The 25,409-nt window shown below is 38.6% G+C and overlaps 2 protein-coding genes across 8 annotated transcripts; one reads left to right on the top strand and one right to left on the bottom strand.

Annotated features, from left to right (window-relative positions):
* The first annotated feature begins 848 nt into the window (after positions 1 to 848).
* On the top strand, positions 849 to 13,438 carry LOC113667335 (uncharacterized). Its single transcript, XM_089187654.1, has 13 exons — positions 849 to 1,213; positions 2,020 to 2,180; positions 2,805 to 2,987; positions 3,853 to 4,026; positions 5,027 to 5,131; positions 5,901 to 6,196; positions 6,650 to 6,747; positions 7,384 to 7,640; positions 8,367 to 8,551; positions 9,308 to 9,570; positions 9,905 to 10,116; positions 10,956 to 11,192; positions 12,642 to 13,438. The coding sequence occupies exons 2-13, from the start codon at positions 2,034 to 2,036 to the stop codon at positions 12,822 to 12,824; spliced, it is 2,340 nt and encodes a 779-aa protein (XP_089043780.1). The 5' UTR covers positions 849 to 1,213; positions 2,020 to 2,033; the 3' UTR covers positions 12,825 to 13,438.
* LOC113667334 (uncharacterized) lies at positions 13,157 to 24,920 on the bottom strand. 7 transcript variants are annotated; one of them, XM_089187641.1, is made up of 13 exons: positions 24,802 to 24,920; positions 24,135 to 24,218; positions 21,374 to 21,454; positions 20,722 to 21,021; positions 20,286 to 20,561; positions 18,721 to 20,074; positions 18,217 to 18,472; positions 17,885 to 17,918; positions 16,328 to 17,515; positions 15,829 to 15,981; positions 15,282 to 15,424; positions 14,975 to 15,033; positions 13,157 to 14,536 (listed from the first exon to the last, which is right to left on the bottom strand). In XM_089187641.1, exons 3-13 carry the CDS (start codon positions 21,435 to 21,437, stop codon positions 14,353 to 14,355), a joined length of 4,011 nt encoding a protein of 1,336 aa, XP_089043767.1. In that variant the 5' UTR covers positions 21,438 to 21,454; positions 24,135 to 24,218; positions 24,802 to 24,920; the 3' UTR covers positions 13,157 to 14,352. The 7 variants fall into 7 exon arrangements, with proteins under 7 accessions (XP_089043767.1, XP_089043769.1, XP_089043770.1 ...); XM_089187643.1 differs by lacking the exon at positions 24,802 to 24,920 and having other exon boundaries at positions 15,282 to 15,297; positions 15,337 to 15,424; positions 24,135 to 24,294; XM_089187644.1 differs by lacking the exon at positions 24,802 to 24,920 and having other exon boundaries at positions 13,157 to 14,533; positions 15,282 to 15,297; positions 15,337 to 15,424; positions 24,135 to 24,294.
* Positions 24,921 to 25,409: the final 489 nt, after the last annotated feature.

Below are 25,409 nucleotides of genomic sequence, written 5' to 3'. Positions count from 1 at the left end.
CATCAGACAATGCAATTACTTTTACATATTCCTTGCAGAACAAATATCAAAAAGTTTGCGTTATGTTTTCAAGGACCTAAATTTTTCAATTCTCTGAATATAGAAATCCAAAATGTTGGCACATTTTCCCTGTTTAAGTATAGGAAATGTAAAGAGGACAGTGCGAAGAGTATGGTTACTAATGTAAAAGGTTCTCGAGTTATTGCGCTACATTTAGGTCTTAGAGGGGGATTTCGCAATACCCCTGATAGTAAACAAAATAACACAAATATCCCAAGCGAAACAAAACTACCTTTAATTATACACGTTTCGCTATATAAATACAAAAATAAACAATATGATATACCTCTTTCCCCATTCTATTTTTCAAGTATTTCGACAATCCTACGATCTGGCTATGCTTGCGACTAACACGTGTCTCGTGGCCGAATGAAACATTATGCCGACAGTTCGAAAGTTAATGTCACACTAAACATAAGGATATTGAAAGTCTCGCAAATCACAACTAAAAATAGCCTTCGTTACAGTTTCCACCTCGAAATGTAATACTGATTAATTGTGAACTAAAGTATGAAAAAAACAAAGAGTTGTAATCATAAGGAGGATGGCATAGTTAAGCTTTATAAGTGAAAAGCTCCTCGTTACTCCGAGTCCCCGATCGACCAAAAAGTATAAACCAATGATGAGTAAGTGTTGTAGTTTGAGTCAAAGTATTGTGCCTTGTTTAATGGGAACTTCACTGAAGGAAAATGACATGGAGCGAGTAACGAAAATGGATGGCACGAAAGAGAAATTTGCGCTCGTACCAGGATCGCGATGATGACGTCACGCCGGATGAAAAATCCCGCGAAATAGGGATCTGGGATTTTCATAATGGCGGATCATTCGAGTTTGTAAAAACAATTGTGTATAACTATGCACATTCCAGGACGATTTTAGCATCATCGCATACAGATTAATGGCTTGGATAACACGAATGTTTTATTCCTGGAGATTTTATCGATCATGGGTCTCCCCTACTAGAAATGAAATGCAGTTTTCTATCCACGTGACTGAGAGCCAGTGAGAAGGGGTTTCCCTGATTTACTTCCGACATACACCTTTGCAAATTTTAGTTTCGTCAGGTGAACGCGAAGCACTGACTGCATTACGAAGGTAGCTACAGCACGCACCACAACAATTGACTAACCAGGAAGATTATTCAGTTGTTTTGGTAAGTTTTATGGCAGTTTGCTTCTCTTAATTTAAAGGTTTGTTTAGCTTCAGTCAACATTGATCTGTTGTGAGCGTTGTGAGCTCAAATTCTCTCGATGTTTTATCTTTCAAGAATATTTCAGTTTTCAGGGGAGTTGCCTCGCATATAAACTAAATGAGAATTGCCATACATTCCTTAAAAAAGTTTCCCAACCATGTAACTTACATGTTATGCAGCCAGTCAAGTTATCGTTGCTAAGCCACCTTGTGGGTAACTTTTACTTAGGTGGTGAAAACCCTAAATCTCACACACCGTGTGAGGTTTGCTAAGCAATGCTTCACTTTTGGTCGAAAAATTTGAGCTTCTAATTTCCCTATCCCCAGCTGAAATCGTCAAACAATGTGTAAGGAAATTATTAAGACTTAAATCAGTTCAAGGGAAGGGAAGTTGTGCAGGTGATCAGGTGTAATCCCTTAATGACCTCTGACTTCACACAGAAGAGCTCTGAGACATGTTTTCGACAGTTATCTTCAAGAAAAGTGTGGGAATCTTTGTATCATTTTCTGAAAATTTTCAATGTCTCAGAATAAGATCTGATCTTGTATAAAACAGTCTGGCTCTCTTATGATATAATTGTACTTCCTTGACTCAAAGAAGGAATAGCAAAGGCTCACTCATGTAGGACAACATTCTTTAAAATTTTCATTTGATAAAATTTCTTCATATTTCATTAAATTACATGGATCTAAAACAAAATTCATATCATCGACCTCATGCTCAATCATTTTAGCGTCAACATTTCCTTTTGCTTTATGTATATTCAGATTTCTAAAGAGATATGGCTGAAACTTTAGCCCTTTTGATTGGACCAAGTTATCCAGAAGATTTGCCAACCTACTGTGGCCCCTTGCAAGGTGTAGCAAATGATCTGCAGTTGATGAAAGACATGCTCTGTGAGAATGGATTCCAATCAGGAAACATTAAGGTCTGTAGAAAGTTTCAAAGTCTGGCACTGCATATCTTAAATTTATCCCTACCATTGAAAGTATACAGTGCTTCAAGCCTTAAAGGCAGGTTTTTTAAAGTCTCCATTTGGAAACTAAAAATCAGATTTGAAATTTCAGTTTTCAGTAGCCAGCAGCTGTTTTTGAAGGCTCATGTGACATTTCGATATTTAAAAAAGGGAAACAAGAAAGTACCAATATAAAGGGGTAACTATGGTTCTAAAGTAGCTAGTTTATAGAGTTTTTTATAGTGCAAGATCTGGATGTAAACATAGCTGGGCAAGCTTTAAACATGTCAACAGGCAAAACAAAAGTGGTGGATCGATACGGTTGTGCAATTGTTATCTAAAAAGTTGTATTAAAACAGTATAAAACAATAGATTTTTTTGCAGTAATTGGACTCTAGGTAGACTCTTATCGTTGCAGCTTGGAGCATTGCAGACACTGGTATTTGGAGATTTCAAAGAGTGATTTAGTCTTTCAAAAATCCCATCAAAATATGCTCAAAACTCAATTTCTCAACACTGCTGTTTTAAAGTTAACTTAGTAACCTGGCCGCTAATCTTGTCATAATTCATCAATATGTTTCTGTGCTTACATTTAAGGTCCTGGAGGGCCTGTTGGCATCACGAGAGAGCATCCTAGCTTCCTTAGAAGAATTGTCTGCAAAGGCACAAAAAGATTCAGTGGTGGTTGTTTATTATTCTGGCCATGGCTGTAGCTTTGATGCTGAAAAAGCTGGCTATTTTGATGAAGGCTTGATTTCTGGGGACTTAACAAAAGAAATGGTAAATAATAAACACATGTAGTTCCCATTTCTCAGTGTAACTAAATTTAAATACCATGACCATTAGATAAAAACCATTTGACATCTTGGCACAGAGATGGAAAGAAGGTGTATGTAACAAACTGATCATTGGCCTAATCTATCAAATCAAAATTCTGGTAAGTTAGGGAGTATTTAAGTAAGTATTAATTTGCAATCAAGGAGGTGCTTTTCAAGTTTTCTTTGTGGCCAATACCTTCACAAGTCACAATGCTTAACTAGTGGTAGAAAGTGCAGTCAATTGCCTTTACTCAATAGCAATTATGATAATGGTTTTCTGACAAAGCAAGCTGCTAGGTGAAGATGCTGAGTGGGTGGACATTAATCCATGGAAACACTGCAAGAAATGTCTCACTCAGCTTGAAAAAGTCAGTGAATTGCTCAGTGTGGTTAGTAATCAACTAAAGGGTTCAAAATAACAGTCCAGGGTGAAGAAAATTGAATTGCAGTGCATGGAATTGTTTAATAGTCGATCACTACATGTAGCAAGGTGGCATTTCCAATGACTTGAGAGGAACTGTGTCAGTTGCATTCATTCATCTTAACTCTTTTAACTGTAATTTTTCCAATCATTTGTTTCCAGTCTGTGTCAATTTTCCTCATCCTTGACTGAATCCCTGTTTCTCATGAGTTGACTCTCCCATAGCTTACCATTTTCAATGACGAAAAACCTTTACAATATTAGTCAAGAATATAATTGAGGTTTCATAGAAAACTATTCATGTCACTCGGATGAAAGTGTATTAGTGTAACTCCTTTATTTTAACATAAGATTGTAGTAAGTCTCAACTAAGTCAACCTTTTATGTTTTTAATTTTTTTGTGCAGGTTGATGACTACCACATCCTTGATACTTGTATAACAGGTGAACATTTCAAGCCTCACCTGTCCAAGTTGATTAACAAGGGGGCACTTGTCAATGTTATCTTTGATTGCTGTTTTTCTGGCCGTATCTACAGAGGTTATCCAGACACAAAACACAACAACACAGGCATTAAACAGGTAAACCACTGACTATGGAGCAATACTGTTGCCAAAAAGTTATTCTTGATTTGAAAATGTGCAAAGTAGATAAATTTCTATATGGCTATGTATTTTAATCTGTAGATTGAATAAATCAGATGATGTGAATGAACTTACATTTGTTGCATTTGTACTGACCCAGTTTCAGTACTTTGGATCTAAAAGAAAAGTGTTACAACTGGTTTTAAAAAAACCTCAACCATTGATTAAGTTAAAGGAGAAGTATTTGTCCAAAAGCCATATAATTATTATTTCTACCACTAAAAGTATGGATCATTGTGTTCCTGGGAAAGCTCAGTCCACTTAAGTCTCACAAATTATGCATGTTTCCACCAAGGCAAATAGGTAAGTATTGCAACAAGAAAGTTTTTTTGGGAAAAAATGTTGAAGTTCTAGGCAAAGCCTCTGTCACTTTGATAACTGGTTTATGTTGTTGTACAAAAGTATTTTACAGTGTAAATAATAATGTTGAACTTTAAGCCTAGTCCTTACTCAAAATTTAACATTATTATTTGAAGTAACACTGAAGGAAAACAAGTAAAGCTTGATTACAGTTTTGGAAAATGATATGAATTTTGGCAGAATTTCCTGTGATGGACCACAGCTGCTGCATATCCTGCCCAGGAGTAATGTCAATAACTGAACCCTTTCACTCCAAGATCTCATTAGCAATTCTCCTTACTGTCTGCCAACCAATTCTGATGATCTTAGTTCAGAGAATTTGGTATTGGATCAACTAATAATCCCCTAATTGACATTTTACTTCATTCTCATCACTTGTCTGCTTGATATTGTATTGATAGTGTAAGGAGAAATTCTCTCTTTGTCACTTATGGAAGTTAAGGGGTTAAAGTTGCTTCAGGCAACAGAAAGTAAGATGTAAGTTGCAGCAGTTACATAATGTACTTGTGGTTAAACCTACAAGCAGACTTAAATGCAAACACTAATTGCAAGTGTTTTGAATCGCTTCTTTGCACAGCTTGCATTTTCTGATGAATACATCAGTGAGTATCGCAAGGCTCTAGAAGCCAGAGGGAAACCCACCAAGAAAACACAACCGGGTTCAGCAGCTGCGCGCGCCAAGGTAGGTTTTCTTTTTTTAATTTATTTTTCTTTTCATGTATGTACATAACAGCTTTTCCATGACAAGACTTTGAGTAGCTTTTTTTATTCTTTGGTGGTTGTTGTTTGCATAATCAAACAGGTTATACTAAAGTAGGTGTTGCCATTGTAGAATAACATTCAATTCATAAGGTTGATATTTTCTTCTCACTTGATGTTGCTACATCTTGCTACATACTTTTTGGACCCACCATGAATTACACAAATGCTCTGATGTGACAAATTTTGGAAAATACTCTTTCTTCAATCAATCGATCAGTCAATCACTTAATCAGGGTAATTTAGTATTATCAACTGAGTTGATAACGTAATTTGGCCAACATGAAGAGTTTCGAAACTGATGTTTCAAGCCTTGGCCCTTCGTCATTCACTCTGACAAATAGGGCTATAGCACTCAAAACATCAGCTTAGAAACTCTATACAATGGCCAATTTATATTTATTTATCAGCTCAGTTGACAATACTAAATTACTCTTTTATTCTCTCCCACCATGGCAGCATCACAGTTTCTTCAGAAACTTACCCCCTTGATCAGTCAATCAGGCTGTCACTCAGTTAGTCTCTCAGTCTGTCACCCTCTTTTAAATCAATTTCTATAACCAATAAGTCAATCATTTCACTGATGATAACTGTTCATTTACTTTATATTCAAGACATACCAAAGAAGTACCATCTACTAGTAGGTTTTGATGTTGCAGAGATGTTCACTTAGTGATTTTTGTTCACATTAGCATCAGATGCGTCTTCCTCCATTTGAAGAGATGCAGCCAGCCTATCCAGCAAGAGCACGTAAAGCTCAACACCAGGGGGTCAGTGAGTTTTGGACTCCAGTTTTAAAGTCAGAAGGATGGTCACCACAGCAAAGTGACAACTTCATTTTCATGGGAGCCTGTGCAACAAATGAAAGAGCCTATGAGTTTAAGGATCCTGAAACTGGTGAAGCCCATGGAGTCTTTACTTCTGCACTGGTAGCAGCTATCAAAGAGTCTCCACCAGGACAAAGACTCTCCTACAATATGCTTAAAAGGTGTTCAGGTTATTCTCCTAATAACATCAAAGCTGTTGTGCAACTAACCCTTTGAAACTACACTCCCTCTTACACCTGTCAAATTACTTTTAAGTCTCCAACAGGCAACCACAACCCCTGATAGCCTTGTTGTTTTCTTTTATCCCTTTAACCCCTAAGATTAACTAACATCTAATTTCTCCATACAATATCACCCCTGAATCAAGCATTAAGGTCATGAGAATAAAGGAGATGATCACCAACCTAAGAAGCTCTTGGTTGTTGAACAAATTCTCCTTGTTAGAACACTAGGAAATGTCTAGGGAGTCTAGTTTGGAGAATATGCATACTGATGTTAGGGAGTAGAGGGTCAAGGAAGTCATTTACTTCTTTCATGGGTGTATAGCTACAACTACAGAAACTATGTTTAATTTATTTTGTCATGATTAATAATTATTTTGATTTTTATGACAGCCTTGTAAGACGAAAGCTGGCAGATAACAATCAGCATTGTCAGACTCCACAATTTGAGGGGGGAAACATGGATTTGATACTGTTCAGTTTTGACAAAGGTGACTTACCTGTTACTTTAACACAATGGTGTTTACAAAATAAGGTTGCTTTAAGATTAGACAGGTATTTTTGAAGGCTCAGAGGGCCTTTTGTTTATAGAGGGAGGTCTGCACCTCCCTGTATAATCCTAGACTCTTTCAGTTGCATTTTATTGCATTTTTGAGGTCTATTCTAATCCATCTTCCTTTTTTGTTCCTGGATGTCATCAGTTTCATCAAATTTGAAGGAAATCACATATGTGTGAGAAGTGGAATGATGTTTTTTGAAGGCAGCAAGTGGTTAGCCAGCTCATTCTACCTGTTAAATTAAATGGCTGCCTTTGAAGTCCCTGTTGAATTAAGTTATTTTTCAACTGTTACATGAAAATGTTACCTTGTTGGTGTGAGATTTACAAACCATCTTATCAAATCTTGTCATAGAAATCTATGTAACAAATTGGCATGATTTATAAAAACCCAGTGGTAAAGTCTGGGATTCCAATGGGGTTCTTCATAGTCTTGCCTTTAAGTGCTTAATGTCTTCATGTTTCTTTCTGTTATGACCATAGAATTTATTTTGTAAACTTGTGACTGCATGTTAGAGGAAAAACGCTTCCAAAAAGCTGATGCTGTATATCTTTGAATTGTTTTCTACAGCACCTCCACCTCCCAAATCATACAAAGTGAAGGACATTCACGTAAAGGAAGGGTTTACGTCCAGAATCACACTCGATGCTGGATTTCTACAGGGTGTTGTTGAAGGAGTCTATGACATTTATGATACTAGACTGACAATTGAAAATAAAATGGCAGATTTCCATGTGGCAACTGTTGATGTCAGGCATGAAAACATCCTTGCAACAGAGTCAACTGCTGAAATGGAATTTGGCTATATGTATGAATGTAAAATCAAAGTAAGGGTGTCTTTAGTTTTGGCTCTCAATCTTTTTTATATTAAGTTAAGTGGAATGTTCTGCCATTCCCAGCTCTCCATATAGTTTTGCATGCATGTGAATATTTTTTTTTCCATAAGTGTTTTGGAAGGCAGGGGTAAGCTGTCACGTGCTCACCCTTGAACTGCTTGTTTCTCATTGGATGAGTGATTTATAGATATCACATTCTCAAAAACATTTTTTTATTAATATATAAATAATGTTGCACAAGAGAAGTATAATACAGCTTTCAAGGTTTGGACATTCCCTCAAGATTTCTAGTATATCAACTGCACTAAATGATTTGAACCAGGGGATTACATGTGATAGTGTTGTCTGATTGTCCTGGTGAGTGTAGTCCTTAGAGGGTCTCATGTTGATAGTGGCTCGGTGGTAGAGCATTGAAGCGCGGAATCCGAAGGTCTAAGGCTCGATTCCTCATGGGGTCTTAGAATTTTTTTCTTTGTCCCACGCTCGTGGCGAGACGAAAAACATCTTTCTTTATTTTGCTTTTTTGTCACACAGAACAAATAGATTGTGTTACATGCAAGAGCATCAGTGTCACACTCGGCTGCGCGTCGTAAGCCACTTTTTTGTTCTTGCCACATTTTAACGCCATCTGTGATCTTTTATTGAACAGGCCCACGGCAACGTAGCATCTATATGTTATTTTCTCGTGGCTTGAATAGTTATTTGTTTCAATTTCAGGCGGGACACAAAGCTTGCCTGACCCAACTGGGAAGTATGTACTATCCCGTTTGCATCATTGCTACAGATGTTGAAGACCAGTATATTGGCGACGTGAAACTGGCAATGGAAAGCCAGCAGATGTTCAGCATAAGAGAACAAGACACACCCGAATGTGTCAAGTTGGACGTATTGACAATCGAAGGGTAAAGCAGCAAATTTTATAATACTTCTACGTTATTCTTTCAGGCCTCTGTTTCACTGGAAACTATTCTGGTACAGCTTATTGATCTGTTATCTAACACTAATTACATTCATTTGTTTAGCATTTCCATATTTGAAATAAAGATAAAATGTAAAAGGGAATGAACTCGTCATGGCTCAAACGGTCCCGGACAGGTTTGAGCTGACGCACTAAAGCATCGGGTTAAAATGATTAAAGGTGAACGTACATGCAATCGGAACCAAGTGTGCAGGTTTTATGTTTTTGATTGATCCTTTCAGTGATGTAAGTTGTTTAATAGTTTGTTTACGTGTTTGTTTGCGTGTTTGTTCGTGTTGAATTGTTTGGATTACCCACGCGCAGGAGAATATCAAAAGAGGCAATTCAGAAGTACTGTGACATTCATTGTCATACAGGAGACTCTGCCTACTTCCAATAGTGTGGTGTGAGTTCTCCGTTTGTTGGTTTGTTTTCATAAAGATATCGTGTTATGTAAATCCTTAACCCTATAACTTCCGAGATCTAATTAGTAATTCTCCTTACTGTCTGCCATACATGTCTTGTGATGTTTGTTTGATAAACTTATATTCCCCAAATTGCTATTTTTCCTTGATCTCATCACTTTTGTGCTTGATATTGTATTGATATTGAAAGGAGAAATTCTGTCTTGGTCACTCATGGGAGTTAAAGGGCTAAAGACTTCCATGAGCAAATCTTAAGTGAGACATTTGAATTTCAGACAAAGGTGTTGGCGTGCCATTTACTATGGTAAGATGATTGTACCGGATCAACGTACTAGGGATGGTCACCTCATGATAAAAAATCTTTGCAAGTATTTTCGTGTCAAGTTTGGAATTCGGCTCAGGGAACCCGATTACAACATGCTGAGGAATGTTAGCCTCAAGATGTTCAAAGTGGAGAACGTGCCTCCCTACAAGAGCGATATGGATAGGAAGACGCTGTTGAAAGCTCAGGCTGTTAAAACCAAGGAGATTTATGAAGGTAATGCCGTATAAATAGGGTGGGTTGTTAGAAGGGAACATTCAAGGAAAGTTTAAAACTTTCTCTTTTCATCATTTTGAGGAATAACTACAACAAAAGCCTCAATGATATACCTATTAACTCCCCGGCATGGGGGGGGGGGGGGTGGGGGGGTGGGGGGTGGGGGATATTATCATGAAAACTTTCCCTTTATTTTCTCCCTTGTAACTTTATGGTCATGGGTAGGAACATCTTTTGATATTTAAACTTTTTCAATAGACTCCCTGGCATCAGGGCGTACCTTTGCTGAAAATGTTTCCTCACCATTTTTATCCTGTATATTTCTTTGTTGTAGGGAAACCAGAGAATTATGTTCCAACTTTTCAAGCCCACAGAGTCGAGGTTGCACCCCACACGTTTAATCGTTTAAAGTACCAGGTTGAAGATTCTTCAGGGGACGGGGTTGTTTTTCAGATCACCAATAACGGACACTTACCAGTTCATATTTGTTTGGTTTCCTACCAGTCAGATGGCTCTATTCTTGTCTTATATCCAACAGCGAACAGGGCAAGTCATTTTTTTTGGTTTTGTTTTATTATCAGGCATTGTGCATTGCTTTACCGGAAAAAGGTTTTTACATCTTCAAGACGCACATTTTTTCGTTGGTTTTGAAAAGACATCGCCCTACTCAGGGGAATCCTGATTTTCATTTACTTTCAACACACCAAACTAATATCGCGATTTATAAAACCACTTGTATTTTTTTCTTTTACGACCTCGTCAGTTGATACAATAACTATTCGAACCTAAAGAAATTTCATGAAGCAACTGCTAATGCCAGTGTCAAAACGAATGATTAGTTTAGCGTTTTTTTCAGATGGCAAGTTATCGGAAAGGGTTTATGAAGCACATACGCCTTTGAAGACATTCGTACTTTGAAAATCATATTATTATCACAGTTGGAAGCGTTTTACCTCTAATAATTATTAATGCAAATAGTAGGTTGTCCTAGTGCATCGAAACTATACCACCCAAGGTAACTTGGGTCTATCAAATGAGTTGATGACGTAACTTGGCCACTGTCAAGAGTTTCAAACAGAAGCTGATCTTTCGAGCGTCAGCCATCCGTCAAAGCGAAGGGCTAACGTTCTGACGAAGGGCTAATGCTCGAAACGTCAGCTTTGAAACTCTTAGCGGTGGTCAATTTAATTACGTTGTCAACTTTGTTGATCATACTAAATTACCATGTTATACTCTCCCACCGACGCAGCACCACAGTTTCTTTAGAAACTTACCCCCTTTTATAACATCCAAGGTAAGTTTTAACTGATAAATTTTATACACTGACAATCAAATACCGTAGAGTTCTGAAAACTGAATGCTGTTTGTATTCATCCACTCTGTAGGGTATCAGCGGTGTGCTTAATCCTGGTGACTCAGTATCAGAGATCAGGCGCGTCTTTATCCAGCCTGAGACAGTCCGTCTCATGGGGGAGCCCAACGTTGAATTAACAAGACCTGACGGTTGTAATGACATCATTATCTTGTATGCTACCAATGCCGAGGTTGATTATCAGCCTCTGTTCCAGACTCCTTTAGAGCTCAGTCCTTATTTAAGCACTAGAGGGATTGACACACCCGATGTATGTATCACTTTTCTTTGTTTAAATTAAGTCCATTTATGAATGTACAAATTATTATTAGAACGTTTTGAGTGTCGAAAACAATTTGGGGTTTCATTGGAGTTTCTTTGCTATGATCTGTGATTATAGACAGTCTTGAAGACTCGATAGCTAACCCGTTAAACACAATAGTCCTTTACTGACAAGAAATGTCAACTTTATTAATTAATGAATGAAAATAAAATTATCGACAATCCCCGAATAAAAATCGCAAAGTGCGTCGGCGCTAAGGCTCAAGATGAAAAATACGTTGAAACACTATTAAAACAAAGAATGGACGTAATTTTCGATACACAAAATTCTCAGTTATTGACTTAGTCCTTACCAACAGAAGATATTTTTTAGGTACACAGCAAAAATCGGCCTGTAACAAATCTTCTAGTTGTCGATTTTCATTCTCAGCCGCGAGAAATGCCATTACCAAAGCCACTGAATACGTAACTCACGGTTTTTCTTTCCGAATTTTGGTTTTCTTCAGCTTCTGGGAAAGTTTGAACGTCACTGTCTGTAAGCGATACGGATTTTTCAGTGTTTTAGCAGCCATAATCCGAAAAAAATTTTGGCAAGCGACCTTGGATTGAGAATGCTAAAGGCTTCGCCGTTCATTTATTAACCTGACCGAGTGGCGCGAAAGGCGAGTGACGTGTCAGCAGCTGATTGGCGATATCAAACGTTGTTGCGGCTTTTCTCAAGGCTGGAAATCCTTGTATAACACCGTAGTTTATATGATAAAATATGTTCATACTTATAGTGCGCAATTTCAACGTGCTATTATGATCAAATGCGACCAAGTGTGACAATGGCTACTCCTGTTTCCCCGCGCTTTAAGCGTTGTGCTTGTTTCTACTTTGGATTCTCATTAGCCCTTTGTAATATTACTTTTGTTCTGATTGGTCATTTGGATCTATGCGATCCCACAACTCACCTCATGCAGATAGCTAGTCACACATTAGAACTTATCTGTCACAGTTGTCAAATTGACTATGAATCATTTTGGTGTTAAGAATCTCTTTAGGGTAACGAGAAAAAAAGAAAGGGAAAATAGTCTTGATTTTGTGTAATTTCGAGGTGAATGGAACCGTTAAGGAAGTATAATAAATGTAGGAGAACATTCACAACATGTGCATGTCAGTGAAAAGTTAGGTACAGGGATATCAAAATGTTTCTTGTAGCTTTAGGAAATCAAAATTCTGAAATCGAAGGTTTATTATTTGTTTGAGTATTCCATTAAGATACACTTATCCTATGAGGTTGTAGGTGTGACATGCACCGGCTTGGTCTGGTGTGAGTTTTTACCAATCGAAGCCAGTGAAAATTGACCCGTGGTCAGCGAAAGGTAACGAACCCCTGTTCACCTAGTTACACAACGTAAGTGTATCTTTTTTACTTTTTCTGTGTTGTTTAAAACAGGGATTACGACTTGACACCGTCGCCAGGTTTCGAGAAGCTTTGGAGTCCGAGCCAGTTAACCGGGACATTTTGGATGGCGACGTGAAGTGGATTACTTTGAAGCGGGAGATCAGGGTGCTATACCATCCACAACAAACCTTTGAGCCAATCGTCTATCCCAAGAAGGAAAAGGAAAAGGATTAAAGCAGGAACTACTAAATAAATGTAGTTCTGCGTTCCTTTTTTTTTTTATCTCTTCTTTTTTGGTACTGTAGTTTTAATTTTAATCCCTTAACAAAGATTTATTCTTTAAGATGACTGCAATATAACAGATCTAAATATGAACATTAATGTTTTAAAACATTTAAGAGGGATACACGATGTCCAATCCCTGAACGTTCTGGTGTAACCTAAGATCTTTGGGGGAGAAAAAAAAACTTTTTGTGGTCGTCTTTTCTCTGAAGTTTTTTTTCGAGAACCATGTTGTCTTAAGAATAAAATCGCTTTGCTTAAAAGTAAAAAAAAAATATACAGAATTGCATGAGCTACTTTTGTCTTTATTAAGAACATTAGTAGACACATACAATAAGTTCAACTTATCTGGAGCAGACATAATCAAGTAAAATCTAGGGGTAACCCTCCCATTACAACTGTCTCACCGCGGATGTGGAAAGGGATAGAGAGCTATAGGTTGATGAAAAATCAGTCACCCAACTAAAAATCAGTTTTTTTAAGGACAGACAAGTGTTTTTGTAAAAGTGCTGCTGCAGGATGTAAACTCTAATGCTTTTAAAAAAAGGAATAAAATTTAAACGGTTTGCTTGTTTGTCTCCTTCAAGTATTTGCCACGGCTCTTAAAAAATTAAGGGTCTGAACCCCAGTGAAGGAGAATGAAGGTGGAGAGAGGTTATTATATGTCATGGAGATGAATGGGTGGGTCACAGGAGAACAATGTATAATTCTTATTATAAAAAATGAATGTTACTATGAGTACTGTTCTTCCAAACTGACCTTTAAAGCCAAACATCAGTCATCGACTTTTCCCAGTAATGTTTTACTTAAAGATAGAAATAATTGACATCATACTTTTAAGTCACGACTTCATTCTCTGAGAATGGAAAAGGAATTAAGTTTGGTGCCCCTTTATTTATTTTAATGTTTACGATGATAATGGTTAACACGTTGATAATTTGACCCAGTAAGGAATTCCCCACAACCCTCATGCGTGTCAATGTTGTTAAGGACGGGCGACAAAATAAATTCAAAGAGAAAGGTAGTATGGAGACTTTATGTAGAGATCTTGAATGTAAAAGGGAAATTTAGTTAAAACTCTCCTGAAATTTATAGAGAAGCTCGCAAGGTGTGATTTTCACTGTCATGATCATACGAGCACTTGATTTGGAACACCTGATGAAACGTTACATTACCCCTAAAAGTAACTGGCTTCTCATTCTCCTCATAATGTCACTCTTGAATCTATATGAAGGTCATGAAAATGAAGGAAACGATCACAAACTCACAAAACTCCTGATTTTCAAACCAATTCTCCTTGTCAGTTCCATGGGAAATGTAAAGAGAACAGTGCGGAGAATATGATTACTAATGTAATGGGTTGATAAATGGATACTTCGATACGGAAATACTTATTTATGCCCAAATGAGCTTATTGTAAGTTATCTAGATTAGAGAGAAGCGTCAACAGAGGCGCACTCCAGTAATCCTTCATAAAACTCTACCTTTGAAAGCATAATGCTGTTACTATTAACATTGCTAATATAACTAGTATCAAGCAACTCCTTGTTCTCCAACACTGCAGGTCCTTGATGCTTGAAAATGTCATCTCTTTCGTCATCTCTCCGTCGCAATCCTTATGACTCGGAAGATTTTTCCTTTGCCGTGGTCCTTGAGTTGAACTGCTGAAGAACAAGACATTTTAACCTTTGGTACAACAAATTCACATTTGGCACGACATTTAACGTTTGGTTCAAATTTTATACTTTGGAAAAAGTCAAAAAGGACTGAAGCCAGTATTTCTAGTGTAACATTTTAGGTACTTTGCCTGGCCCCCTTGATTGGAGAGCACAGCCTCACTAAGTCAGGTTTTTGGGGTCGTGAGTACTGATTGAACAGGGTGAGCATTCTCATTTAAAAATTGTCTCACTGGACCGAACGACTTCAATAGAGCGTGAGTATTGGCAGTATACGGTCTACTTTTTCGCGCTACAACAATTTCCCTTAATCTTACTCCTACATTCTGTCTGAAATTAAAGGGGTGGCTACTTGAGTTGTGTAATTTAAAATTCGTTTAACAACATTTTGTTAACTTTCTGAGAAAATAACTTTTCACCACATACTTTTTTTGGGATGTACCCGTCTCCTGATTTTCATCTCGTTCCAGCTGGGAACTGTTTTGCTATTAAACAAAAAAAGAAAACATGTTACTATGACTCATTCTGTACGACTCATCTTAACAAATTTTGCGTGCAGTTGTTTCGAGGTAAGTCAGTGGAATCAAGTTTTATTCCTCATTTTACACCTAAACTATTATAGAGAAATGCAGATCAAACGAAACAAACCATAACAAAGGTTCCTGAGCATGCTTGCCAACGGGAAAACGGGGCTTTGTTATTTGAATACTGCAATTACTCTTTTCAACCGTACCTGCTCGTTGAGTCGCGTATCTTCGGTATCTGCGTGAAAGTTTCTTCTAACTTTCAACCCTGCATTCGGAGAATTGCTGGTCTCCTCGTGCCCGGATGAAAATTCAGTTGAGTTGGTTCTGTCTCTGGAGCTGCTATAACCCTCTGTAATTTAACAGAATGCAATAAGTATTTTAAAATGCTTGAGGCGATGAGAGACTCTATTTGGCATCCTTCTTTTGGTCCAGAGAATTCGATATAAATTTGGAGCCAACTTATTTTGATAGTTCATGCTAGAGTACTGAGTCAAATTCTGTTTTGCCTTTACGATCCGGATTAAACTGGCTTTTTCATTAGGTCCAAACAAAGGTAAAGATTATTAAGATACGTGCACATCACCATAAATTTTGGGAGGGAAATGTCTCGCGTCACTCGTGCATCTACGGTCCTGAATCATGCGCCGCTTCAGACTCTTGCAATGTCGTTTCATTTGGAAAAGAATCATATAAAATGAACGATAAGAGAAACTAGTTTACAGTTCTTTCTCTCCTGTGATGTTTCTTACATACCGTCACAACCTGTCGGCTCTTGTTCCTCAACAGCGTTGAGTCTTCGTGTTGTTTGTGACTGGTTTTGTGTCTCGTCTTCTTCCTGCCCCTCTGGCACTGCTGCTACTTCACACCTTTGTTCACCTTTCATATCTTTATTGTGACTTTTCTTCTCTAAAGAGGTACAAGGTTTGATGTCAAGGAGGTATCATCGGGTGCGGGAGAATGTTCACCCTATTAGTTCATTTTCTTTCTTTACTCCATAACTTAAGGGCATTCCAGTTAGAATGTAACTGTTTAAGTTGAAAATAATGGTACTACGTCACCGGGCTGCTTTACAAGTTTTTCAGACAAAAACGGGTTGTCGCCAGGGAAGAATATTTTGAGAATGTTGGCAAGACAGATGTTAAGGCGGACCGAAACAAACAGTCATTAAAACCCTGAGAAGTAGATAAGATGTGCATTGTGGTTCAGAAAATGTAAACATTTATTGAACCTGCAACAGTTATATACTACTTACCAACAAGAAGAAGAATTTTCTCCGTAAGAGCTTGACACCGCCCTGACCAGGCGAATTCACTTTCGCACCTCTCTTTTAACCTCTTGGCTTCCTGTAATCGTTCTGATCTCGGTTTCTCCTTGATTAATCGAATCGCGTTCGCCCATTCCTTTCTGTCTTCGGAATTCACGATACAAGCTGATTCGTTTATCTTTTGAAGAGCCTTGGCAAAACCTGAATTTTTTCCGACCAGAATCGGTAGACCTGCGGCTAAGGCTTCTAGAGCTGTCAATCCAAAGCCTTCTGTTCTTGACGGCATGATGGCAAGATCCACCTCGCACAGCAACTGAGCGACTTCATCTCTACATTCGATAAAACCACGAACTGTCAACTGACGACGAGAGATGTCACACTGAAGTAACTTCTTTTCAACATCTTCCTGTTGTCCATGTGGTGCGCCAACAGCATAGAGGTGGTACTTCTCATCGTTAAGTTCTGCAACTGCTCTTGCGGCTATGTCAAATCCCTTAAGCTTGAAATCTTCCGAGTCACCACGACCAAATATCAAAACGTTGAAGTTTTCTCTGTCTTCCTTGACCTGCTTGCACGAGCGAAATTCATGGAACATACTTGGATCCGGTATCATTTCGAAAACCTTCTCCGGTCCGCCTTTATCAGGACGCAGTGAGGTCTTGTAATACTCTGTTAGTTTGGGACCAATTGCAGCCACAACATCAGCGCGTTTGGCGAGATCTACCTCATCGCGGTGCTTACTTTCCCCTCTTGCGATTTTGCCTTCATAATTTTTGTAGGTGCCAAGTTCCTCCGGAGCGGTATGCTCAAACTGAACCCAGACACATCTTGGATGTTTCACTTTAATCAGCTGTGCCTGCTTTCCCAGCTTCACTCCATGCCCAACAACCACGTCAATCAGTGGCAATTCCTCCGGAGGGAACGATAGCCGCTCAAAACCATTATTATAACCAGGTCGTTTCTTGGCTTTTATAATGTTGATGTTACTACTCTTGGCCATTTGCTTATCTTCTTCGTTGGATTTGATAACGTAGAAGTAGATTCTCAGATTGGAGTATCTTGCAAGCTCGATTGCCAGTTGCCTATTGATTGTTGAGAGGCCGCCTTTGCCGGAGCCCCACTCCTCAGCTAACAGCAGAACAGTAATTTCATTGGTTGAGGCTATATTCTCTTTTCCTAAGATCGTAGATGGATGGTCAATTAGAAGATAAAAAGATATTTAAAAAGAAATAAATTGCTAGCTAGCATGCGTGTAAAGATTCCTTCTAGTTGGACACTAAGCAACATAGATCTATCAGAATGGTATTGAATCGACTGTTGATCATCCCTGCATGATTTAACCTTTCTAGTTTCTTAAATGGTATAGATAATGGAATGAAGATCTCGGTCTGCTGGTATTGGCTCATATGCTTCTCTGATTTTCCTCCATCCAAAGAGCCAGTAATTCAAATATTTAATGTAATATTCTACCTGATGAAACTTAAGGGGAAATAAGAGTTTAAGATGTATGATGGTACACAAAAGAGAAAACAAAACAAAATAAACCTGTTTCCTCCTGACTGTTATTTTTCCCCGAAGCCTAAAAAAAAAGAAAGCAATTCCAGTTAGTTACCAACAAATGCTTCTATCTATCTACCTGCAATTCGTCGGCCAATTGAAGTCAATTAGGCCTCCGGTGAATTTCTAGTGAATTTCACTTTTGTCATATGGGTGTTGTAAGAGAGCGTTACATGTACGAAAATCCCATTTTTTAAATCCGAAGAACGGTCCTATGTCGGGCGTTAAAATCTTCGCACTTAAATCGCTTCACGAAGGTCTTTCTCGTTACAACAAAGAAATTATGCTTTCTTGTATGGTATATAAAAACAATGAGCTACCTGGACCCATCTCTCAAATTTTTCCTCAGGGAGACGCTTCATGGCCTGTTGGCAAAACAAGGCAATGTGCCTTTTCAAGGGAATATAGTGGGCGCAGTCTTCGTGATGACAATTTCTCTTGTCGTGCCAGATACATTTTCGGGTCTTTAAGTTGACCATTCCTGCGCAAAGTCTGCATTGCACACTGAGATCCCAGGAAACAGAATGTAACCAGTGACAAGTTGCACACACCGCTTTCAAACTCCTTTCCAAACAACTAAAAAAACCATTTTATAAAAATTTTGAATTATACATTTAAGTATCAATCAATGCACAAAAAATTATTTTTAGGAGTAGCTTAAGACCTCAAAATAGGCGGGAATGATGTCAAGGATACTAGACCAGGAAAGGGGTATTAGTGAATGTAAATGATCAATGAAATAATTGTTAGCCTAGCTCAACTTGTAAGGAGAATGGCGTTCATATGAGTTGAAACTGAGAAAGCAAATGGGAAAGCAGTCTTACCAATAAATCTCTGAGTAAAGTCCTGGATCACTGTATTGTGTGCTGTCTTCAGACCAAACTTGCACCTGTATGACACTTTTGAAGCACTTCAACTCCAAGAAGTTCACGCCATTTAAGATGAAGCATGCTGTGTCGGCGTTTATTTGCAGCTGCTCAAAGGAACTCTTCTTCGCAGCCCATGCTCCGATAAGCATAGCCAATCTGGAGAACAAGCCAATCGGTACGAACTTGGTTCCAAAGATTAGATAAATCGGTGGTGACGTTGAAGAGCCATTCTTACTCGGGATGACTTCATTTTCTCCCGTCGCTCTTTGAATCATGCATGGAACGAGGTAAATGGGGTTCTTTTCCTTCCTTGGACAGTGGAAAAGAAGATTGTAATGTTTCATGAGAGAAACCAATGCTTCCTCAATATCTTTTACTTCCCACTCTGTACAGGTGCGATGTAAAAGTTTTTGGTGTAGGATTCCTGTCTCTCGAAGCTCCTTCCGTAAGTTTCGAAATTCTATCTTATCCTCTTCTTCCGGTGGCAAACTTAATAGCTTGCACAGTCTACCTACGAGCCACTGTGGATCCAGTACCACCAAGCCATCTTGTTTAGAAGCATTCTCGTGATAGATTATCGACCGACGATCGCAAAGGAAGAGCAAGATCTGGTCAATTTCATTCAAATCTTGAGTTTGGCAAACTTTCTTCGTGAAGACCTCTTTGGTAGTGTAGTACTTAATTCCCCTCTTTGCTTCTTTTTGGATCTTTCTTTCTATGTCAAACCATCTTCGGGGAATCTTCTTCATAGCATGCGGCAGCTTGTTGGCTTCATCTAATATTCGCCGACGCAATTTGGCAACTTGTGGGTCTTCTTGGCCAGGTACATTGAGTGTGTTGTCCAAGACGAAGTTTCCTTTGATCTGATCGCCCAGCTCAATTTTGCGGAATCTGTCCAAAAGTGCATCCATGATACTCCTGGGGTTTCCATTAACACAGTCCGCATGAGTACCCACAAGTAAGACAGGAGGAAGAATTTCATCAGCTGCAGAATATCTCATGGAATTCAATATGTCCATCCACCTCATAATACAGTCAAGATTGGAATCTTCGTTCTCTGAATTCGTTGCTGACCCGTTCTCGTTGTCTTTTGCCGTTGCCTGGTCAAACAGTCCTTTTGACAAATCAAACACCAGGACGTACACTGCGTCTGGGGTCATGAACATAGGATGTATGGCACGATAGGCACCTTGGCCAGATAATTCCCATACTACTAGTTCTATTTCAGGGGAATTACTTCGAGCGCCATCGACCTCATCTTCCAGTGAGATACTCTCAATTGCGTCGATTCCATTAGTTTGAGAGGACACTTCAGTAAAAAAGAAAACGAACGAATTTCTTAACAAGAACGGATAAAGTCATTGTGCACTCGTCACTGCTTCTAAACAAAGTTGTAAAGAGTTCTCCTTAAATTATCATTAAGGCTCTATTCAATTTTTCCTGAAAATTGCGTGCTATGCGTTAAATTATCGTACCTCCAGTTTTTTTATATTATTTTACGATGATGAAATGAAACAAACCTGGTCGAGCGTTTTCACGAGTGGCTGAGTTCCTCCAGGGTTTATCATGAGTAGCATTTTTGATGACCTCGCTCATAAGTATGCCATTCACACTGCGCTCGTTCTCTTCAAACTTTTCGCCTCTCAGTGCTTTTGCAACACTTGTTTTTCCAACTTGACCTTCACCAATCAATATTACCTTGACTCGGTTGTCAAGTGTTTCACCTGATGTCAAAGCTCCTCGGTAAGCTGTTACGGCTTGGTTGCCTCTTGCCAAAATGTAGGTGGGAAGCAGATCTATAGACGGGAAATTAAGGTGTGTTACTTATTAGCTCAGTAGTGTTCAACGATGTTGCTGAAAATTTGCTTTAGTTCTTGAATAAGATACTCGCTTGATTTTCTCTGAAGTCAAATTGTAGCGAAGAAAATTGAAAAGCAAGACGTGTGTTGCACTCACCTTTCTGTATGCAGCAAGTTTTAACCGCCAGATCCCGCCTGTTCAGGGGTGATTCGCCCAACAGTGCAGCCAGTTTTCCATAAGTTTGGTTCTTCAGTAGATGCCTGGGTATGGTCATTCCATCAGTGAAATCTTTAGCGTTGTCTATGGAGTCCCCACTATTGTATCCTGGATCATCATCGTTTATTCTCAGTAACTCAAATAACTTCTTCTTTTCATCAGGATTGCTACTTATTTCTCTGACTATCCAGTCAATGTCTCCTTCTGTCGGTTTTCCTTCTTTCAGCAAACATTTTATATCTGTGGATCACACGGACTACTGTGAGTTAAACATTTTTGTGGCTTTTCATGTTAAGCGTTTACTTTTTTATGATGATTGCAATAACGCTATATTCGGGAATCCCTGGCAAACCAATTATTGCTCAAAGGTCATTGCCAGAGTGGAAAGGACAAAATACTAATTCCTGTGACCTCTAAAATTTATTTTCATAACATAGAAAGACAAATTCCAGTCCTCGTTGCACTTGTTTCTTTCGCTGCCTTCTCTTAAATGTCGACAATCGCAGCATTGCCTTTGTCAAACTATCATTGACACTACTTTTACAGTGACTAACGAGTCATGCAGCGTAAACAGGCGAGAAAAGAGCCTTACCGATTTCATCCTCATCTTGGACAAAATGATTTTCCTCTCGTTCCTGGGTCTCAGAGAAGTCCATATTCTGCTTTAGGGGCTCTGGCGGAAATAAGTTGAATAAAAACATTAAACAGTTTCGACTTCCAGCCTGAGGAATAAAAGTGATCCATGAACAACATAACCGTTCAACCTCTGATTGAGACGTCGTTTTTTTATTCATTCCACGATACGAGTCAATATCCTTGCAAAAAATCTGCAAATTACCTTTGGCGGTGCTTCTCGGAAAATGGGCAAGGTTGACTGATTATCATAAAGTTATTTGGGCGTGTGGTCAAAATTGCTATGCGGATCATGAGAGAGCTCCAACAAATCTATATGGCAGTCTCTCACTTTTTACCGGTTACATGTTATCATGTTAATTATAACTCATATTCTACTATTAGATTGTCTGCGCTTCGTATGCGGTTATGGAATTACAATACATTCAAGAGCTTAGTTTGCAATGCAGATGTTCAAGTGCTTTACTTGGTAGTTAAGTTAGATTACAAAATTGCTGCACAGCTTCAGTGTGTTATCATTTGAACTGATTTCGCATCAAATTTTCGCTATTCAAACTACGGATTTATTTGTCTGTCACAGTCCGCGTGTGACCTCCACTTCACTTGGGTTGATGAAATTCAGCCAACGTAATGTAAGACTTGAAGACTAGAAATACAAGTTTCAGAAAACGTGATACTTAGATGGCTCATTACACAGTAGTCGGCCAGAAAGGAACTTTTCAAATAAAGCCAAAACGTTCAAAACCTTGCCGACTGACGCGTGATTTTGCACTGAGAAATCAAAGTACCGTGACAGTAAACCTTGGAATTACAATAAACGGAATGAATAGTTGTGATTTACTTCGAAACTGGTGTAAATGTTTCTTTTCAAGCTAGATATGCAAATTCGATTCCCGGGTTGATACACGCGCATGCGATAAACACCAAACCAAATAGGATCTTTTCTTTCTTTATTCCTTTTCCTATTCCTTGGGGCGTTATTAGATCGAAGCGGTCAACTGAAATAATATTGTAAAGAAATCACTTAAGTATTGTGATCATAGCTTAAGAACAATCTCGCTTTTGGAAACGAGCACGTGGCAATTAAAGGAGCCAAAAGAAAGGTAAAAACGAGCGATAAATTTCGCTTTGAGTAACGAATGCGAGTTAGATAACATAATCACAAAACAAGTTATTGTTCACCAACATTCGTGGGTCTTGATCACTTTATCGAGGATTACAGTCTAACTTGTCTTCTATTCAAAAACGATCTTGATCACACAGGGTCTTATCTTGAACTGAAAAGCTAACTATAATTTTCTGTCTAAAAAGAACTAATCACGGGGACGTCAACCTAACCAAAAAATATTTCGCAGCTTTTCTCGGAAGCGGTAACACTTAGCTTCAACGGAAGCAGTTACAACTGGATTCATGTTTGGTTACCTTTGTTCAAGCCCTCCAGCGAACGTTTTACAATTCGTCTCACAGTCGATTGTTGCGCTGCTCTCTCAACAAATGCGTAGTAAACTGTTTGAATGAAAGTAGTTGAGTGCCAGCTTTTAACAGAACTGGAATCCTGGCCTCCAAGAGTCAAATTTCTCCTTCGACGTGGATATCAGGTTAGGGGACTACCCCACTTTCGATATTGGTCAAGGAGCATTTACCCTGCCTTCTTATCGGTAAAGGCGGACAAAATTGCTTTCTACTCCCAAATTGTAGTTTTTTTTTCCGTTCTTTCTGAGAAACTTCAACTATATTTAAATCCATCATGTTAGTTGAGTTGCGCGAAGACGAACAAAAGGGTCAGTCGCGCCTTCTCAGTAAAGTCCATATTCCACTTGGGGGTCTCTGACGGAAATAAGTTGAACAAAAACACTAAACATTTTCGACTTCCAGCCCGCGGAATAAAAGTGATCCATGAACAGAATGACCGTTAAACCTCTGACTGTAAAGTAGTTTTTGACTCATTCTACGATACGAGTTAATATTATAGCAACAAATCTCCGAATGACCTTTTGCGGTGCTTCTCGGAAAATGGGCGAGGTCGGTTGACTGTTTATCGTAGAGCGTGGGCGTGTGGTCAAAATTGTTATACAGATATCATGACAAGCATTCCAAACGATGCTCATTCGAAATCATAAATCGTTTGAGGGCTCTAATAGATCTATATGATAGTCTCTCACTTTTCACCAGTTAGATGTTATCATATCAATAAATGCAAAGGCAGTTCTTATAAACACTCTTATAAAAACCCGTTGTTTGCGCTTCGTATGAGGTTATAGAATTACAATACATTTAAGAGCTTAGTTTGCAATGTAGATGTTCAAGTGCTTTACTTGATAGTTAAGTCAGATTATAAAATTGCTGCACAGCTTCAGTGTGTTATCATTTGAACTGATTTCGCAACAAATTTTCGCTATTCAAACTACGGAGTTATTTGTCTGTCACAGTCCGCGTGTGACCTCCACTTCACTTGGTTTGATGAAATTCAGCCAACGTAATGTAAGACTTGAAGACTAGAAATACAAGTTTCAGAAAACGTGATACTTAGATAGCTCATTACACAGTAATCAGCCAGAAAGGAACTTTTCAAATAGAGCCAAAACGTTCAAAACCTCGCCGACTGACGCATGATTTTGCACTGAGAAATCAAAGTACCGTGACAGTAAACCTCGTGTAAATTACAACAGCCGGAATGAATAATTATGATTTATTTCGAGACTGAATTAATGTTTTGTTACCTTTGCTCAAGCCCTCCAGCGAACGTTTCACAAATCGTCTCACAGTCGATTGTTGCGTCGCTCTCTCAATAAGTGCGTAGTATACTGTTTGAATGCAAGTAGTAAAGTGTGCATCAGTTAAAATAATCCTAGCCTCCAAGAGTCAAATTTCACCTTCAATCTGGATATCAGGTTAGGGGATTACCCTACTCTCAATATTGGCCAAAGAGCATTTGCTCTGCCTTCTTATTGGTCAAGGCGGACAAAGTTGCTTTCTACTCCCAGTTAGTAAACATATTTTTTCCCGTTCTTTTCTGAGAAACGTAAACTATATTTAAATACGTCATGTCAGTTGAGTTACGCGAAGTCGAACAAAAGGGTCAGTCGCGCCCGTGACATCGATTAAGCCCGCAGACCATTTCAAATGAAACTCTCACCAACGAAATTTAAAGCTGGGCAAAAAGTCAACATTAGTTTTTAATGAACACAGGGTATACGACCTGAAAACAAAACTAAAAACTACTCTCGAGCGCATTGTTATGGTAATTTTCCCAAATCAAAAGTAATCTCGTGTCTCTGTCTGAACGATTTCCGGTAATATAACCTTCTGTTATTTTTTCGGTTTCGATTCTCAGAAATCGTATTCGAATGAAGCTTATGAGATGGATGAAAACCTTTGCATCAATACCTACGACACTTTTCGGAGCTTGTAGCGCGTAATATAAACTGCTAATGAGTTATCTGAGCCATAGCAAAACAGACTCCATTCTGTAGGTATTTCCCCGTCCACAATTTTGATCTAAGTATGAAGGGGGGGGGGGTAGGGGATATTTACCTTTCACACCCTAGAGGCTAGGAGTGGAGATGGGAGAACTTCCGGTTTTAAAATCGTAGATATGTTTTCTCATTTGCTTTGAATGTCGATATCGGACAAGTAAAGTATGCATGTCTATTGTATGAAAGAGTGCTCGATTCGGTTTAACCCTTAAACCCGTAAGAGTGACCAGCATCTAATTTCTCCTTTATGAATCAATCATTAAGATCACAAGAATAATGAGTGACCAGCATCTAATTTCCTCTTACAGAATCATCAATGAATCAATCAATAAGATCACAAGAATAATGAGTGACCAGCATCTAATTTCTCCTTACAGAATCATCAACGAATCAATCATTAAGATCACAAGAATGACCAACAAGTACGGGAGCCCTTGATTGTTAAGCAAAATCTCCTTTTCAGCACCTAAGGAAATTTATAGAAAACAGTATGGAGAATATACACACTGATCTTAGGGT

This window comes from Pocillopora damicornis, chromosome 11, assembly GCF_964200805.1.
Source record: "Pocillopora damicornis chromosome 11, jaPocDami1.2, whole genome shotgun sequence".
In the NCBI taxonomy this organism is placed as follows: domain Eukaryota; kingdom Metazoa; phylum Cnidaria; class Anthozoa; order Scleractinia; family Pocilloporidae; genus Pocillopora; species Pocillopora damicornis.
This window is presented reverse-complemented; position numbering and strand designations above follow the sequence as displayed.